We start from the raw sequence: 18,969 nt of genomic DNA, 5'->3' as shown, positions 1-18,969 counted from the left end.
GTGGTGCTCTTCACTAGGAAACGTAAGATTGCTAGTTTCCGCTTGCCATCACTGGGAGGAGTGACCCTAACCCTTTCTGAAGTAGCATAATACCTTGGTACAATCCTTGACCACAAATTAACGTGGAACAGGAATGTTGAGGAACGCTCTCAGAAAGGACTGTTAGCAATCTACCCAGGCAAGAACTCCATATATGTAAGAACTGGGGACTAAGACCGGAGATCATACACTGGCTGTATGTGACGGTCGTTCTCCCCATTCTTACATATGGTTGCCTTATATGGTGGCAGGGGGTCAACAAAAAGATACTGCTGACAAAATTAAATTCAGTACAGCGATCGGCTTCGATCGTGATTACTGGAACGCTAATAAGTACACCACAGGCTAAAGGCTGCCTGTGGTGGTACAATCCTGAATCTCCAACCACTGGACATTCTGATTAAATCGCAAGCGGCCAGATGTGCTCTGAAGCTCCGAGAAACGGTCAGGTTGTGACTTCTGTTTTATAAAATAAACAAATATGAAAAAAAATAAAAGAAAATTTTGTTTTAATACTCCTTAAGTAATTACAAAAAAAAAAAAGTATTTCCAATGAACAACGTTAAAAATACGTTTATTTGGTACACATATTAATATTTTAATAAAATTACTTTTTTTTTATCGTACGTTCCCACGCCTCACTTTCCCACCCCTGCCGACCGAGGGGGCGACCTCCCCTTTCGTAGGGATCGCGTACGCATCATAATCCGCATTATGATGGAATATGAGAAGGGATAGAAAACCAGCTACAGAAATCTACTTCAACAGCCAGTTTGTTATTAAGTTGTATTATTCATTTAAAAATATGATTATATTAGATTTTATTAGGTCTATATTCATGCAAAAGTCTACGTTAGAACACACAGAATTGAAATCAATACACATTTTACTAAGTGGATCTCCCATAGAATAATTTGTGCGATGAAAATCTACGTATAATGGTTGATAATATCTACTTGATCGAAAAGGAACATTTATTCTAATGGATGAAATTAGGAAGTCTGAGGGTATATTACCGCTTAGTATTTTAATTACTATCATAGTGTTCAACATAATACGTCTACTTTTTAATGTTGGCAATCGAATTAATTTTAACCTGCTAGTGTAAGAAGGCAACACAAAGTCACTATTCCAATGTAAACCTCTCAGCGCAAAAATTAGAAATTGTTTCTGCACTGATTCAATTTTATCGGAATAAATTGTATATTGGGGATCCCATACAACAGAACCATATTCTAATATGGGTCGCACAAGAGATGTGAAAAGTTGTTTTGTAATGTAGGGATCAGAGAATTCTTTAGCCCATCGTTTTATAAATCCTAAGACACCGTGGGCTTTGTTTACCATAGAAATAACATGATTATTAAAATTTAATTTTGGATCCATTAAAATACCAAGAACAACAAATGAATCAACAGTTGATAAAACAGTACCATTAATATTGTATTGCCTTGTTAAAGTAGAAGATCTGGAAAAACACATATGCTTACATTTGTTTAGGTTTAAATCCATACAGTTTAATTCGCACCATTGAAAAAGGTTATTTAAATCATTTTGAAGTAAATCAGCTTGCTTCATGGAGTTATGGGTGATAAACAACTTGACATCGTCAGCATACATTAGCAATTTGGAGTGGATTATTGCATTTGGTAAATCATTTATAAATAGAAGAAAGAGGAGTGGACCTAAATGACTTCCTTGGGGAACGCCGGAAGGAACATTAATGGATTTGGAGAGACAATCATCAAACAAAACTACCTGTGATCTATTTCTCAAATAAGATGATATCCATTTAACTAAATTTATACTGAAACCAATTTGATTTAATTTATATATTAAAAGTTCATGGTTAACCCTGTCAAAAGCTTTACTGAAGTCAGTGTAAATCGTGTCGGTTTGATTACGCTGAATAAAACCTTTTATGACGGTTGAGGAAAATTGAATAAGATTGGTAATGGTTGAGAGGCCACTACGAAAACCATGTTGATATGGGCTTAAGATTGGCTGAACTTTATGAGAAATTACATCAGTAATCAGTTTTTCGAATAATTTTGGAATTGCACTTAATTTAGCAATTCCTCTATTTTGTGATTAACTTTTTTTCTTTGGATATTTCATTTTGTGTTCGTAAACAAACAATGCATCAACTGCGTTGCAAATACGTGGTAGCGACATTTTAAAAATAGTATGCAATGTAAATATTTGGTACTGTTGCATTTTGAAACATGATGCATTGTTCGATGCATGCATTGCAGAATCTCAAAAGCTATCTGGCCTGAATTCTCTCGCCAAAGAACATCTTCGCTGCTGGCACATATAAGAGAGAGAGATAAAAATCATTTTGGGGATAATAACAGATCACTGCAAGATTAGATCTCTCTCTTCGAAATGGGACTCCGTCGGAGAGGATTACTATCGTCTATGTGAGGACGAAGACGAGCTAGAAACAATTGAACATATCCTCTGTAAATGTCCATCACTGACCGGCAGAAGACATAAACAGTTTGGAATATATGAAATTGATAATCTAGCCTTCTTCTCTAAAATAGTATATCTTCGACATAAAGATCCAGCCCATTATTCACTACATCGGGAGTCGCAGCAGTATAGAAAATTTCCAGTGTGGTTAGAAAAATCATTGGAAATAAATATCAGTACTATCATTTTAGAAATGTTTGAAACATTGGCGTTTAAAAGTGCCAACACGTTAGTTCTTGTGGTGTTCAGCGACTTGTTTGCATAGTTTCACTTATTTGTATATGAAGTCTCGTCCGTTTTCCACTACATTGGAAGTTTAAACCCTTTCAGTGTTTTTGTCGAATATATTCGACATTTAAAAGTACTCTCTTTCTTTGGGATTTTTCGGTTATCCTATGTACCGTTAATATAGATGTTTTTGTTTTTGCTGAAAAACAGACGAAACTGGCCGAGAGTTAAAATGACAATTGCTATTTTTTCTAAACTTGTCCCTTTTATATGATTTTAAAAATAAAATTTTAGATTTTTATTCCAATATTTTTCTTTGACACTGAAAGGGTTAACTAAAATTCACATAATCATTCGCTGTAGTATAGGTCCACGTGGGATTGGAAACTATATTTCATATAACTGTCAGTAATTTTTAGTAAAAATGTTCGAAAAATATTTCCATAAATCATTTTATTTGCCATAGTCAAATATGTACATTTTACTACACACTTAAAAAAAAATTACCTTTCTACCTCAACTCGTTCTGTTGTGTACAATATTCAGAAAAAATGTCCAACAAAATTTCCCACACAGTGCAATATTTTGTATTTTTGGTGCCATTTAGTACGAATTTCCAATAAACCAAGCCTTTTATATGTACTAAGAGTTGGACATTTTTGTACTCTAAATTTAATTTATATTTTGGTAAAATTTTCCAAAAATTTTTATGCATAACGCTCTATTGATTATAGTTAAGCTACATATTAAATTTCTGATTTCAAAAATATATTACTGTATAGCATAGTACTTGTAATAGTTACAGATTTCCGGTTTCATTATACTACAGTATTTAGTACTAATTTAAAAACAATTATGCAGAGCATTCTATTTGCAATAGAGTAAGCTACATACTAAATTTTAGATTTATATTTCTACCCGTTCAATTGTAGTACTTTTAATCACTACTCAAAAAATGTATGCATAGTATTCTATTTATAAGAGTTAAAGCTATATGCGAAGTTTCACATTTATACATTTTATAACTTTAATATATTCTAGTACTAATTTCAAAAACATATGTTTTCCATCATTCATTTATGTTATATACCAAATTACAGATATCTATCCCTACCTGTTCCATCGTAGTATAATATTTAGTACTGTTTATTATCTTTAGTAATAATTTCCAAAATTTGTTCCCACATTATAATTTGTTTATCATTGATAATGATGCATACCAAATTTTAGAGTTGTAGTTCCAACTGTTCCGGCGTAATACAGTTTTTAGTACTATTTAGTAGCATTTTAGTACTAATTTCAAAAAAAAATTGTTTGCCCATCATTCTATTTGTATTAGCTTAAGTTACATACCAAATTTCAGATATCTATCCCCATTTGTTCCATCGTACTATAATATTTTGTACTTTTTAGTACCTGTAGTACTAATTTCCAAAATTTATTTGCACATTCTGATTTATTTATCATTGACAAAGCTGCATACCAAATTTCAGAGTTGTAGTTTCAGCCGTTCCGCCATAATACAGTTTAGCATCATGTTATAATTTTTAGTACCTCTTAGTACTAAATTCCAACATTTTTTTCACACATATCTCTGTGCTTAACGTAGACAAAGCTCCATGCCAATTTTTAGTACCTTTTAATACGAATTTCCTAAAAACCCCGAAATATGTAACCCAAATACATCTGGCACTAGATGCATATTATGTAGTAAATGTGATATATGGTTCCATGCCGATTGTGAGAACATTTCTAAGACCCTTTTTACTATACTGGCTAAAAATCAAAACTCAGCATATACAGTGTTTGTTTTTGGATACTTTTTAGGTCATAAAAATAAAAGTAATAAAGCAAATGCAATGGTTGTATTTTATTAGGTATTTTATACTTAACAAAACATTCCAACTTTCAAAATTTAACTCTTGCATTTCTAAGAAAAAATAAAGAAAGCAATATCAACTCCAATGTACTCATTTTTGCAAGTTTGAAAAAATTGCAGAATACAAATATTTTTATTACTTATACCGTAGTTTTATATTTTAAATGTGTAATTTATCCAATTTGGCACACTTTATACCAATTTCAGTACAATTACATTTAAAATTTTGTTCAATCACATCAGCTGCCAAAGTTCGTTTAAATTATTAGGGGCCGATTGATACTGTCCCACCTGTCTCTTTACGATGGGCCCCAAATTATCTTTCGAATTGAAGTCGGGACTTTGTGCTGACACTGCGTTAATTGAAAATTTTGCTCATCAAAATATTCTGTCACGATTTTGGACGTGCGTCGTTGATCATCGCCCTGCTCATAATTACATCCCCTACAGGATAGGTTTTTTTTATCTACCAAGAACGGTTGATATTACTCTACAAGGCTCTCAATAGACTTATTTCATTATTATATTGTCATTTTTTTACATCGGTCCCAGACCCACAAGTTAAAGGTAGCCCATACCATGGCGATTCCTCAACCGTGCTTCACAATGGGCCTTTGAATTATTTTTCATCACCAATAATGCTTATTGTCGTATTGAAAACGGTTGAAATTGGATTCGTCGGCCCGATCACATGTTTCCAGTCGACCATCTTTTGGACTTGTTGAAAAGTTTTTACCCTCATTTTTCAATATATTTTCCGATAATACATGTTTTTGTTTTTTTTACTGCTAATGTCGGGAAGGACTCTTCACGTCGTTCACCGATTGGATTCGTCGGCCCGATCACATGTTTCCAGTCGACCACTATTCATCTTTTGTGCTTGTTGAAAAGTTTTTACCCTCATTTTGCAATATATTTTTCGATAATACATGTTTTTGTTTTTTTTTTTTTTACTGCAGCTATAGCCAAGTCAGGAAGGTCTCTTCATGTCGTTCGCCGACTAACAGGTTTGACGAGTGCTGACGATGTATATTTTGTTAAATCTTATCAATTTACATTTCCCTTATCATTAGACGTTGGTTCACACATCTTAGAAGATCTAATTTGAGGTTAGGGAATAACGAAACACTGGTTTGGTACCCATATGACCACTAATTGGCACAATTTTAGTCCCTTTGCAATGTCCAGGGTAGATCAGCTTCTTTCACTCAAGACCCAGATGGCCTCTGCAGTGATTATTATCATTTCTTCTGATTTATTATTATTAATTATTTATTCGATTTTTTTCGAAAATATGCACATTATTTTTTAGTAAACGGGATATAAATATTGTAAAACTTATATTTTCTTAAGAAAAGAATTATTAAAAACCAAAAAAGATTTAAAAAATGTGGTTTTGCATTCCTTATCTTCAAATTATTTATAAATTTGCTGACGTCCAAAAGTGAGTACATTGGAGTTAATTTTGTTTTCTTTATTTTTTTCTTGGTTGAGAGTTACATTTTTAAATTTAGGTTGTTTTGTTAAGTACAAGATACCTAATACAACCAAAATTTTTGAATTTGCTTTCTTACTTTTATTTTTTGACGTAAACAGTGTCCAAAGAACAATCCCATGAATAATACTGAAGATACATTCAAAGTGGAGATGAGAGAGCAGTTTGCTACACTAATGAGTCGAAATGAGTCTCGATCAAATTAAAGCCAAAAAAAAACCTTTGGGAATGTCGTGTCTGCAATTCGAAATGAATTATTAAATGGTTTGCAGGAGGTAAAAAAGGATGTTCAGGAGTGCAGAAATCTTGTTGGTTTCCATGATGTCTCTTATAAAAATAAATTTATGGAACTTGAGCTCCAGAATCATTGTCTTCAACACAGATTGAACAGAGCGGATATTATTGATACTGGCCTTTCGGAGAATTTTGAGAAGTTAAATGATTTATATATGTGGCCTTCTCAAAGTTGATATTGCTTCGGAGCTCATCGATAGCGTCATATATAAGAAAAAACGTTCCGTCCTTATTAAATTTAAAAATGTTGGCAAACGAGATGATGTTATGGCTGTATACTATAAATCTAAATCCTAAAGTTCTAAAGTTTCATTGGCGGATCTGATGAAGCTCGTGTGTACTTAATGGATAATTATTCTACTCTTGCTAACAAAGTTTGGAAAGTTTGTTCGAAACTTCCGCCTACGGGAAGCAAAGCTGAATGCTAACGGACGCGTCCACAGGTTGCGGATAGTGGGAAGCCCAACACCTTTCGTTGGGTAACTGTTAATAACCTAATAACTGACTAAAGAGGTAAACCCTGGCGAGGTTGAAGATATCGACTCAATCTCCACGGCCTGCAGTGACGTCGCGAGGCTTCTCAGGCAGTTGGCTGTCGAAACAGATGCTGGCACCGATGAGGCTCCCATCGTTAAGATGGATGATTCATCGGTACCAGTATCTGCTAGACAAGCTGACGCTAAGGAGATCGCTGCCAAGAAAATGTATCGGAGAGCAGTAAATTTCTGTAAACGATACATTGGACGGGATAGCGACTCCATCACGGGGAAGGAGTTCCTGTTAATCAAGAGGAACCTCAAACTCATTAGGAAGTTCTCTAGGAACTATCCTGATGATATTGAGAGGGACTTCTCGACTGATAGGATCCCCCCAGTACTAGGACCACAGCGGTAGTCCCTTCTAAGAAGGAGAAACCTGCTGATGGCCCCGGTACATCCAGGAAGCTGATGCCTGAGACGTCTAAGCCCTCAGCACCCCCAAAGGGTAAACTGAGTACTGAGACGTCTCAGACATCAGAATCCACAAAGACAGAAGGCAGGGGACTGTCGAAGTCGGCCCGAAAGAGAGCCCGTAAGAAGGCCTCCAAGAAGACTGACAAGGCACAACCGCCCACTGTCAATCCACCTTCTGCCGAATTGCCAAAGCTGACAGCCAAGGTGGTGACAATTGGGCAGTCGATAGTGGACAAGCAGAAGGTAGCGAACGTGAAGCAGGTGCCTGCGTCTGCTGGGCATACCTCTGCAGTAGCTGCTACCCCGGGTGCCAAATCTCGGCCACAGCCCACGGCTGTCAAGAGAATGAGGTCCTCGGAGGAGCAACAACCCGCTGCAAAGAGGCCCACGCAGTCGTCGGCCGTACAGAGCTCTGCTTCCTTTGCTTCGGTGGTAGCGTCGAAGGAGAAACCTGCCAAGAGCAGCGATTGTGGGATGAAAACCAAACACGCTGTCTCGAAAAAGGTAGCTCAGACACCTACAACGGAGCAAAGCGACTCTGCTGATCCGAAAAAGGTTCCGGAAGATCTGCGGGTAGCGATCATCGACCGAGCTGACCCCGACGGGTTTATCAGTGAGGATAGATGGGAGCTGGTCGACAGCTATCTGAAGGACATCTTCCTGTCCGACGAGGTTGATCGAGCCTGCGGTTTGGCCTGACCTCCTCTTACAAAGGGGTAATGGTTGTTGATTGTCGCACTAAGAAGACTTCAGATTTTCTTAAGAAGACAATCAACAGCCTGGACCCCCTTTGGGAGGGTGGTCGTCTGGCAGCTGTAGCGGTCCGAGATACCGAGCGGTATGGTAACCTCGGTGTTTATCCCAAAACCTTTCAAGGGGCTGGAGAAGACACTGAGGTTATTGGAGAAGCAGAACGACGGCCTTCAGACGAGGAGGTGGAGAATCCTCGCCTCGTTTGAAAGGAACGGCGGTGTAGTCGCGAAGTTCGCTACTGATTCTGCGGGAGAGGAGTACTTGATGAAGAACAAGGGTGAGCTTGTTTATGGAATGGTGAAACTTTGTTTCCGCCTCACAACTCCAAAACAATAAGCAGGCAGCAGCAAGCGCTTAACGTGATTCAGATTAATCTGTAGAGCAGCAGCTGCTGAACTGCTACTCACCCTCTCTTCCTCAAACATCGACGTGGCGCTCATTTCGAAGACAAAGCTCAGTACAGATTGGGATGTTTATAAAAGACAATTCAATAGGTACAAAGGCGAAATCAAGAAAGCTAAACGTGAGTCTTGGGTCTGCTATAGTGAGTCGATCGAAGGAGTCAACGAAGCGGCCAGATTCCGCAGAGTACTATCTAAGGATCCAAAATCCATAGGAAGTATTAAGCGAAGTGATGGTACGTGGACAAACTCTGGTAGTGAGACTCTCGATCTTCTATCATCAACCCACTTTCCTGGTTGTAAGGACTATAGGGAAGATGCGCAGTGTGTGCATCAGCCTACAGTTCGGACGAGGGAAGAGGAGAAGATGATAGAAGATACTATAAGATACCCAAAACTGATATGGGCGATAAACAGTTTTCAACCCTATAAATCTCCTGGTCCAGATGGTATAATACCGGCCATGCTGCAACACGCAGATGAACGAGTAATATCATTTCTGCAGGACATTTTTAGGGCTTGTTTACTTCTGTCGTACATACCAAGTCTATGGAAAGAGGTTACCGTGACCTTCATCCCGAAAGCCGGGAAGCCGAGTCATACGTTACCTAAAGACTATAGACCGATTAGCCTTTCTTCCTTTCTACTAAAAACTTTAGAAAGGTTACTAGACTCAGAAATTAGAAATACCATTGACCGTAATAAACTTAGTAAATCCCAGCATGCCTACATCAAAGGCAGATCAGTGGATACAGCTCTGCATGAGGTGGTTGGATGCATCGAGAAGAATATGGAGTCCTCTGGCTACACGTTGGCAGCATTCCTCGATATCGAAGGAGCTTTCAACAATGTGAAGCTAGAGGCAATCCATTCTGCTCTTGTAGACATAGGTATCCCCTCACTCCTTACGGAATGGATTGATAAAATGCTGGAAAGCAGAATTATCAACTCATCCTTAGGAGAGAGTTCCGTGAGGAAATCTGTCAACAGAGGCACACCTCAGGGAGGAGTACTTTCCCCCCTTTTGTGGCTTCTGGTGATAAATGAGATACTTATGAAATTCAATCATCTCAGGATAAAGGTTGTAGCCTATGCCGATGATGTAGTCTTGTTGGTTGGGGGTAAGTTTATAACGACAATATCAGACATCCTGGAGGGTGCGCTTTCAACCCTGTCAAATTGGGCTTGCACCAAAGGTCTTGGTGTAAACCCCACTAAAACCGAATTGGTGCTCTTCACTAGGAAATACAAAATTCCTAGTTTCCGCCTGCCATCACTTGGTGGAGTGACTTTAACCCTTTCTGATGAAGCTAAATATCTTGGTACTGTCCTAGACCGCAAGTTACTGTGGAATAGGAATGTCGAGGAACGCTCCAAGAAGGGATTGCTGGCACTCTATTCATGCAAGAACTCCATAGGCAAGAGTTGGGGATTGAGACCCGGAATTATACACTGGCTGTATACGACGATTGTCTTACCCATACTTACTTATGGATGTCTTGTCTGGTGGCAGGGGGTGAATAAAAAGAAGCTGCTGGCAAAACTGAGCCTAGTACAGCGATCGGCTTCGATTCTGATCACCGGAGCATTAAGAAGCACACCACAGGCAGCCTTGAATGCAATCTTGAATCTCCAACCTTTGGATATTCTGATCAAATTCCAGGCGGCCAGGTGTGCCCTGAGACTCCGGGAAACAGATGCCTTGAAATCGCTGAACTATGGTCATGCCAGCATCCTAAACATAACGCCAGGTTATGGCCTTTTTAGGGGGATAGTCATATCAGTGATTATATTCCTCCTCATAGGGACTTTAATGACATCAAAGTTGAATTTCCTAGTAGGGAATCCTGGACTAGTGGCTCCCTACCTCTACCAGGTCTGTCAATCTTCACAGACGGGTCCAAGATGGAGGAAGGCACTGGCGCAGGCGTCTACTGCAGGGAATTAGGTATACAGAACTCATATAAACTCAACAATGATTGTAGCGTTTTTCAAGCAGAGATTCTTGCAATCACGAAAGCGGCCGAGATAGTAAAAGCACTTAATACCGACATTACGGGACCGGTGACTATTTACGTAGATAGTCAGGCGGCCCTGAAAGCGGTGAAGTCGCATACTATAAACTCGAAAGCAGTTCATGATTGTAAGACCGCTCTGAATGATATACGACAGATAGTTTTGCTATGCTGGGTTCCAGGACATAATGATATTGAAGGGAATGAAATAGCCGACGAGCTTGCTCGAGGGGGATCACAGTCGTCCAGTCTTCTGATTGAGAGATCTGTGAAACCCCCTATTAGCTATTTCATTGGCAGAATCCGCGCGTTCCATTGCGAGGTAGTCGGCAACAGATGGCTGAGGGAACCTGCTTGCAGAATCTCTAAATCTATCTGCTGGAACGTCATCACAGCAAGAGGGAGATAAAAATCGTTGTGGGGATCATTACAGGTCACTGCAAAGTTAGATCCCTCACTTCTAAGTGGGACTCCAGTGGAGAGGATTACTGTCGTCTATGTGAGGACGAAGAAGAAGTGGAAACAATTGAGCACATCCTCTGCAAATGTCCATCGCTAATCAGCAGAAGACATAAACAGTTTGGATGCTATGAAATTGATAATCTAGTCTTCTTCTCCAAAATAGACCCTAACCAAATTCTAGGCTTTGTCAAAAAATTGACTTGGCTACAATAATGTCTCTTTCGCTTCCTCTTTCTCACTATTTCTCTCTCTACTCTTCCACTATTTTTTTCTTCTTCTCTTTATAGGTATACCTATACATAAAGGATGATCATAATGGACATAGTTTCGGAGTGGACGGCTGTTATAACAGCCGTACATCCCTAACTCAACCTAGGTACGACCATCACACGAAAATTGTAATATATTTGCGTGAATCACATATATAACTAAATTGAAAAAATAATTCTCTTTCTTCTGACTATAGTATGAACCCATATCTATTTACTTTTATGTTTTCCAGATATCTATTTACTTTTATGTTTTCCATTTTTTTCTGAAAATATTGCTGTTTTAATATTGTTTAATTTGAAATATATGCTCTGTTCCCGTACTTTGTGGCTTCTGGTGATAAATGAGATACTTATGAAATTCAATCATCTCAAGATAAAGGTTGTAGCCTATGCCGATGATGTAGTCTTGTTGGTTGGGGGTAAGTTTATAACGACAATATCAGACATCCTGGAGGGTGCGCTTTCAACCCTGTCAAATTGGGCTTGCACCAAAGGTCTTGGTGTAAACCCCACTAAAACCGAATTGGTGCTCTTCACTAGGAAATACAAAATTCCTAGTTTCCGTCTGCCATCACTTGGTGGAGTGACTTTAACCCTTTCTGATGAAGCTAAATATCTCGGTACTGTCCTAGACCGCAAGTTACTGTGAAATAGGAATGTCGAGGAACGCTCCAAGAAGGGATTGCTGGCACTCTATTCATGCAAGAACTCCATAGGCAAGAGTTGGGGATTGAGACCCGGAATTATACACTGGCTGTATACGACGATCGTCTTACCCATACTTACTTATGGATGTCTTGTCTGGTGGCAGGGGGTGAATAAAAAGAAGCTGCTGGCAAAACTGAGCCTAGTACAGCGATCGGCTTCGATTCTGATCACCGGAGCACTAAGAAGCACACCACAGGCAGCCTTGAATGCAATCTTGAATCTCCAACCTTTGGATATTCTGATCAAATTCCAGGCGCCAGGTGTGCCCTGAGAGTCCGGGAAACAGATGCCTTGAAATCGCTGAACTATGGTCATGTCAGCATCCTAAACATAACGCAGGTTATGGCCTTTTTAGGGGGATAGTCATATCAGTGATTATATACCCCCTCATAGGGACTTTAATGACATACAAGTTGAATTTCCTAGTAGGGAATCCTGGACTAGTGGCTCCCTACCTCTACCAGGTCTGTCAATCTTCACAGACGGGTCCAAGATGGAGGAAGGCACTGGGGCAGGCGTCTACTGCAGGGAATTAGGTATACAGAACTCATATAAACTCAACAATGATTGTAGCGTCTTTCAAGCAGAGATTCTTGCAATCACGAAAGCGGCCGAGATAGTAAAAGCACTTAATACCGACATTACGGGACCGGTGACTATCTACGTAGATAGTCAGGCGGCCCTGAAAGCGGTGAAGTCGCATACTATAAACTCGAAAGCAGTTCATGATTGTAAGACCGCTCTGAATGATATACGACAGATAGTTTTGCTATGCTGGGTTCCAGGACATAATGATATTGAAGGGAATGAAATAGCCGACGAGCTTGCTCGAGGGGGATCACAGTCGTCCAGTCTTCTGATTGAGAGATCTGTGAAACCCCCTATTAGCTATTTCATTGGCAGAATCCGCGCGTTCCATTGCGAGGTAGTCGGCAACAGATGGCTGAGGGAACCTGCTTGCAGAATCTCTAAATCTATCTGGCCAGAATTCTCTCGTAAAAGAACGTCTTCGCTGCTGGATCACAGCAAGAGGGAGATAAAAATCGTTGTGGGGATCATTACAGGTCACTGCAAAGTTAGATCCCTCACTTCTAAGTGGGACTCCAGTGGAGAGGATTACTGTCGTCTATGTGAGGACGAAGAAGAAGTGGAAACAATTGAGCACATCCTCTGCAAATGTCCATCGCTAATCAGCAGAAGACATAAACAGTTTGGATGCTATGAAATTGATAATCTAGTCTTCTTCTCCAAAATAGACCCTAACCAAATTCTAGGCTTTGTCAAAAAATTGACTTGGCTAAAATAATGTCTCTTTCGCTTCCTCTTTCTCACTATTTCTCTCTCTACTCTTCCACTATTTTTTTCTTCTTCTCTTTATAGGTATACCTATACATAAAGGATGATCACAATGGACATAGTTTCGGAGTGGACGGCTGTTATAACAGCCGTACATCCCTAACCCAACCTAGGTACGACCATCACACGAAAATTGTAATATATTTGCGTGAATCACATATATAACTAAATAGAAAAAATAATTCTCTTTCTTCTGACTATAGTATGAACCCATATCTATTTACTTTTATGTTTTCCATTTTTTTCTGAAAATATTGCTGTTTTAATATTGTTTAATTTGAAATATATGCTCTGTTCCCGTACTGCAAGAATCTACTAGATTTTACTATTTTCTTCGATAACATAAAGGAAATTTCGTTATCGTAGTAAAAAGTAGTAGATTCTTGCAGTACGAGAACAGACCAATAAAAAATTCTAACCATTTGTGTTTTTATTTCAATTTCTTTTCATATTTTGCTTCAACGCAAACATTGCTCCGTTCGAGTCGGATTCTACAATCAACCTTTACAAGGAAAACCTAAAACGACAACGTCGTCGCAAACATTGGTCCAATCGAGCCGGATTGTTTTTGACAAAAACTAAACCGTCTCCTCCTTTCACGAAGGAAAACATCGACATCGTCGAGGACAACAAAAACACATATCAACGATCATTACACTCCATTCATTCAATATATTTTATACTAAAAATTTATATTTCAACAACACAGGTATGTACACTGTTTAATTTATTTTTTCGAAATAAAGAAGTGCCATACGGTGAGATTTGTGTTGTGATAAATAAGAAATAAAAACTGTCGGCCGTTTTAACAAGCGCCTAATTGTCCGTCCGTTGCCGTCGGCAAAATCAATTCTAACGAAACAGCAACAACATTGTGCCATTCCCACTCTTTGTTTACAACAAAAATAATAACACACATTCACTGAAATATTTTTCTCATATTTATTTCTTCATTTTTTTTGAACTTTTCCGCTAAGCCTCCCTCATCAAGAGAGAGAGAGAGTGGTTGGCGATCCTCTGGATTCAAAATATAAGCGGCGCCAGGTTGTATTCACAGCTGTTAATCAATCACTTCAATTTGCTTCGATCTTTCCAAAAAAATCTTTCCAAAATTGGACTCCAAAAATATTGCTTGATTGCCCATAAGGAAAATAAAAATAGGCAAAACGATGGTACTTTTGGTACTTTAGTACGAAATATAAAACAGTTGGTATACAAAATAAACATTAATTCACGATAACTTGGTTGAGCGGTAGCTTCTTTGTAGGTGCAAAGTTTATCGCTGATTACATAAAAGTGGTGTTCAAATCGATAGGGCAATAACCCAAAATTAGCTATGAGTATCAATCCGAATGTTCTATGTTGAGATCCAGTAGTGCCTAAAAGGAGTACTAGGTGCGAGGGGATGATGGGCCACAAAAGTGGATTGGGATTAGAGAGCAGTAATTAGTGTTAATTTATAATATGGAAAAAGAAAAAAAAGGAATAGAAAAAGAAATAAAAAACAGACTTAGTATTAGTATCACAGTATATATCACATTGTGGAGGATTTATAAAATCAGAGTTGAATTTTTGTTTCTTTAATAAATTTTAGGAGGAGGTTATAGAGGACAGTATCCTTAGATTGTAGGATAGGAATCAGTGCATGATGTTGGAAGAAGAGGAGGCAGGGCTGCCAGATTTTTTTTTTTAGAAAATCGTCAAATGACAATTTTTCCCAAACAAAAATCGTCAAAAATTTAAATACGCACATTTAGATATATTTAAATATATACCTTGCGGAAGGCTGCAAGGAAAGCCTATAATAGAGCTAGTAAGACAAAGCTCAGTACAGATTGGGATGTTTATAAAAGACAATTCAATAGGTACAAAGGCGAAATCAAGAAAGCTAAACGTGAGTCTTGGGTCTGCTATAGTGAGTCGATCGAAGGAGTCAGCGAAGCGGCCAGATTCCGCAGAGTACTATCTAAGGATCCAAAATCCATAGGAAGTATTAAGCGAAGTGATGGTACGTGGACAAACTCTGGTAGTGAGTCTCTCGATCTTCTATCATCAACCCACTTTCCTGGTTGTAAGGACTATAGGGAAGATGCGCAGTGTGTGTATCAGCCTACAGTTCGGCCGAGGGAAGAGGAGAAGATGATAGAAGACACTATAAGATACCCAAAACTGATATGGGCGATAAACAGTTTTCAACCCTATAAATCTCCTGGTCCAGATGGTATAATACCGGCCATGCTGCAACACGCAGATGAACGAGTAATATCATTTCTGCAGGACATTTTTAGGGCTTGTTTACTTCTGTCGTACATACCAAGTCTATGGAAAGAGGTTACCGTGACCTTCATCCCGAAAGCCGGGAAGCCGAGTCATACGTTACCTAAAGACTATAGACCGATTAGCCTTTCTTCCTTTCTATTAAAAACTTTTGAAAGGTTACTAGACTCAGAAATTAGAAATACCATCGACCGTAATAAACTTAGTAAATCCCAGCATGCCTACATCAAAGGCAGATCAGTGGATACAGCTCTGCATGAGGTGGTTGGATGTATCGAGAAGAATATGGAGTCCTCTGGCTACACGTTGGCAGCATTCCTCGATATCGAAGGAGCTTTCAACAATGTAAAGCTAGATGCAATCCATTCTGCTCTTGTAGACATAGGTATCCCCTCACTCCTTACGGAATGGATTGATAGAATGCTGGAAAGCAGAATTATCAACTCATCCTTAGGAGAGAGTTCCGTGAGGAAATCTGTCAACAGAGGCACACCTCAGGGAGGAGTACTTTCCCCCCTTTTGTGGCTTCTGGTGATAAATGAGATACTTATGAAATTCAATCATCTCAAGATAAAGGTTGTAGCCTATGCCGATGATGTAGTCTTGTTGGTTGGGGGTAAGTTTATAACGACAATATCAGACATCCTGGAGGGTGCGCTTTCAACCCTGTCAAATTGGGCTTGCACCAAAGGTCTTGGTGTAAACCCCACTAAAACCGAATTGGTGCTCTTCACTAGGAAATACAAAATTCCTAGTTTCCGTCTGCCATCACTTGGTGGAGTGACTTTAACCCTTTCTGATGAAGCTAAATATCTCGGTACTGTCCTAGACCGCAAGTTACTGTGAAATAGGAATGTCGAGGAACGCTCCAAGAAGGGATTGCTGGCACTCTATTCATGCAAGAACTCCATAGGCAAGAGTTGGGGATTGAGACCCGGAATTATACACTGGCTGTATACGACGATCGTCTTACCCATACTTACTTATGGATGTCTTGTCTGGTGGCAGGGGGTGAATAAAAAGAAGCTGCTGGCAAAACTGAGCCTAGTACAGCGATCGGCTTCGATTCTGATCACCGGAGCACTAAGAAGCACACCACAGGCAGCCTTGAATGCAATCTTGAATCTCCAACCTTTGGATATTCTGATCAAATTCCAGGCGGCCAGGTGTGCCCTGAGAGTCCGGGAAACAGATGCCTTGAAATCGCTGAACTATGGTCATGCCAGCATCCTAAACATAACGCAGGTTATGGCCTTTTTAGGGGGATAGTCATATCAGTGATTATATTCCCCCTCATAGGGACTTTAATGACATACAAGTTGAATTTCCTAGTAGGGAATCCTGGACTAGTGGCTCCCTACCTCTACCAGGTCTGTCAATCTTCACAGACGGGTCCAAGATGGAGGAAGGCACTGGAGCAGGCGTCTACTGCAGGGAATTAGGTATACAGAACTCATATAAACTCAACAATGATTGTAGCGTCTTTCAAGCAGAGATTCTTGCAATCACGAAAGCGGCCGAGATAGTAAAAGCACTTAATACCGACATTACGGGACCGGTGACTATCTACGTAGATAGTCAGGCGGCCCTGAAAGCGGTGAAGTCGCATACTATAAACTCGAAAGCAGTTCATGATTGTAAGACCGCTCTGAATGATATACGACAGATAGTTTTGCTATGCTGGGTTCCAGGACATAATGATATTGAAGGGAATGAAATAGCCGACGAGCTTGCTCGAGGGGGATCACAGTCGTCCAGTCTTCTGATTGAGAGATCTGTGAAACCCCCTATTAGCTATTTCATTGGCAGAATCCGCGCGTTCCATTGCGAGGTAGTCGGCAACAGATGGCTGAGGGAACCTGCTTCGCTGCTGGATCACAGCAAGAGGGAGATAAAAATCGTTGTGGGGATCATTACAGGTCACTGCAAAGTTAGATCCCTCACTTCTAAGTGGGACTCCAGTGGAGAGGATTACTGTCGTCTATGTGAGGACGAAGAAGAAGTGGAAACAATTGAGCACATCCTCTGCAAATGTCCATCGCTAATCAGCAGAAGACATAAACAGTTTGGATGCTATGAAATTGATAATCTAGTCTTCTTCTCCAAAATAGACCCTAACCAAATTCTAGGCTTTGTCAAAAAATTGACTTGGCTAAAATAATGTCTCTTTCGCTTCCTCTTTCTCACTATTTCTCTCTCTACTCTTCCACTATTTTTTTCTTCTTCTCTTTATAGGTATACCTATACATAAAGGATGATCACAATGGACATAGTTTCGGAGTGGACGGCTGTTATAACAGCCGTACATCCCTAACTCAACCTAGGTACGACCATCACACGAAAATTGTAATATATTTGCGTGAATCACATATATAACTAAATTGAAGAAATAATTCTCTTTCTTCTGACTATAGTATGAAGCCATATCTATTTACTTTTATGTTTTCCATTTTTTTCTGAAAATATTGCTGTTTTAATATTGTTTAATTTGAAATATATGCTCTGTTCCCGTACTTTGTGGCTTCTGGTGATAAATGAGATACTTATGAAATTCAATCATCTCAAGATAAAGGTTGTAGCCTATGCCGATGATGTAGTCTTGTTGGTTGGGGGTAAGTTTATAACGACAATATCAGACATCCTGGAGGGTGCGCTTTCAACCCTGTCAAATTGGGCTTGCACCAAAGGTCTTGGTGTAAACCCCACTAAAACCGAATTGGTGCTCTTCACTAGGAAATACAAAATTCCTAGTTTCCGTCTGCCATCACTTGGTGGAGTGACTTTAACCCTTTCTGATGAAGCTAAATATCTCGGTACTGTCCTAGACCGCAAGTTACTGTGAAATAGGAATGTCGAGGAACGCTCCAAGAAGGGATTGCTGGCACTCTATTCATGCAAGAACTCCATAGGCAAGAGTTGGGGATTGAGACCCGGAATTATACACTGGCTGTATACGACGATCGTCTTACCCATACTTACTTATGGATGTCTTGTCTGGTGGCAGGGGGTGAATAAAAAGAAGCTGCTGGCAAAACTGAGCCTAGTACAGCGATCGGCTTCGATTCTGATCACCGGAGCACTAAGAAGCACACCACAGGCAGCCTTGAATGCAATCTTGAATCTCCAATCTTTGGATATTCTGATCAAATTCCAGGCGCCAGGTGTGCCCTGAGAGTCCGGGAAACAGATGCCTTGAAATCGCTGAACTATGGTCATGTCAGCATCCTAAACATAACGCAGGTTATGGCCTTTTTAGGGGGATAGTCATATCAGTGATTATATACCCCCTCATAGGGACTTTAATGACATACAAGTTGAATTTCCTAGTAGGGAATCCTGGACTAGTGGCTCCCTACCTC

At 39.5% G+C, this 18,969-nt stretch overlaps 1 protein-coding gene across 1 annotated transcript in view; it reads right to left on the bottom strand.

Moving 5' to 3' along the window:
- Positions 1 to 7,042, bottom strand: part of LOC133336892 (eukaryotic translation initiation factor 4B-like) — a 29,478-nt gene extending 22,436 nt beyond the window's left edge. Inside the window, exon 1 of the mRNA XM_061545165.1 lies at positions 6,933 to 7,042. Within this exon, the coding sequence (XP_061401149.1) occupies positions 6,933 to 7,042 (110 nt within the window). The remainder of the gene's footprint in view (positions 1 to 6,932) is intronic.
- Between the last annotated feature and the right edge of the window lie 11,927 nt (positions 7,043 to 18,969).

Source organism: Musca vetustissima, unplaced genomic scaffold (assembly GCF_032173495.1).
Source record: "Musca vetustissima isolate MV318-11 ecotype Yass unplaced genomic scaffold, APGP_CSIRO_Mvet_v1 utg62469, whole genome shotgun sequence".
Taxonomy (NCBI): domain Eukaryota; kingdom Metazoa; phylum Arthropoda; class Insecta; order Diptera; family Muscidae; genus Musca; species Musca vetustissima.
The sequence above is the reverse complement of the archived record's forward strand: the minus strand, read 5'-3'. Positions and strand labels throughout refer to the sequence as shown.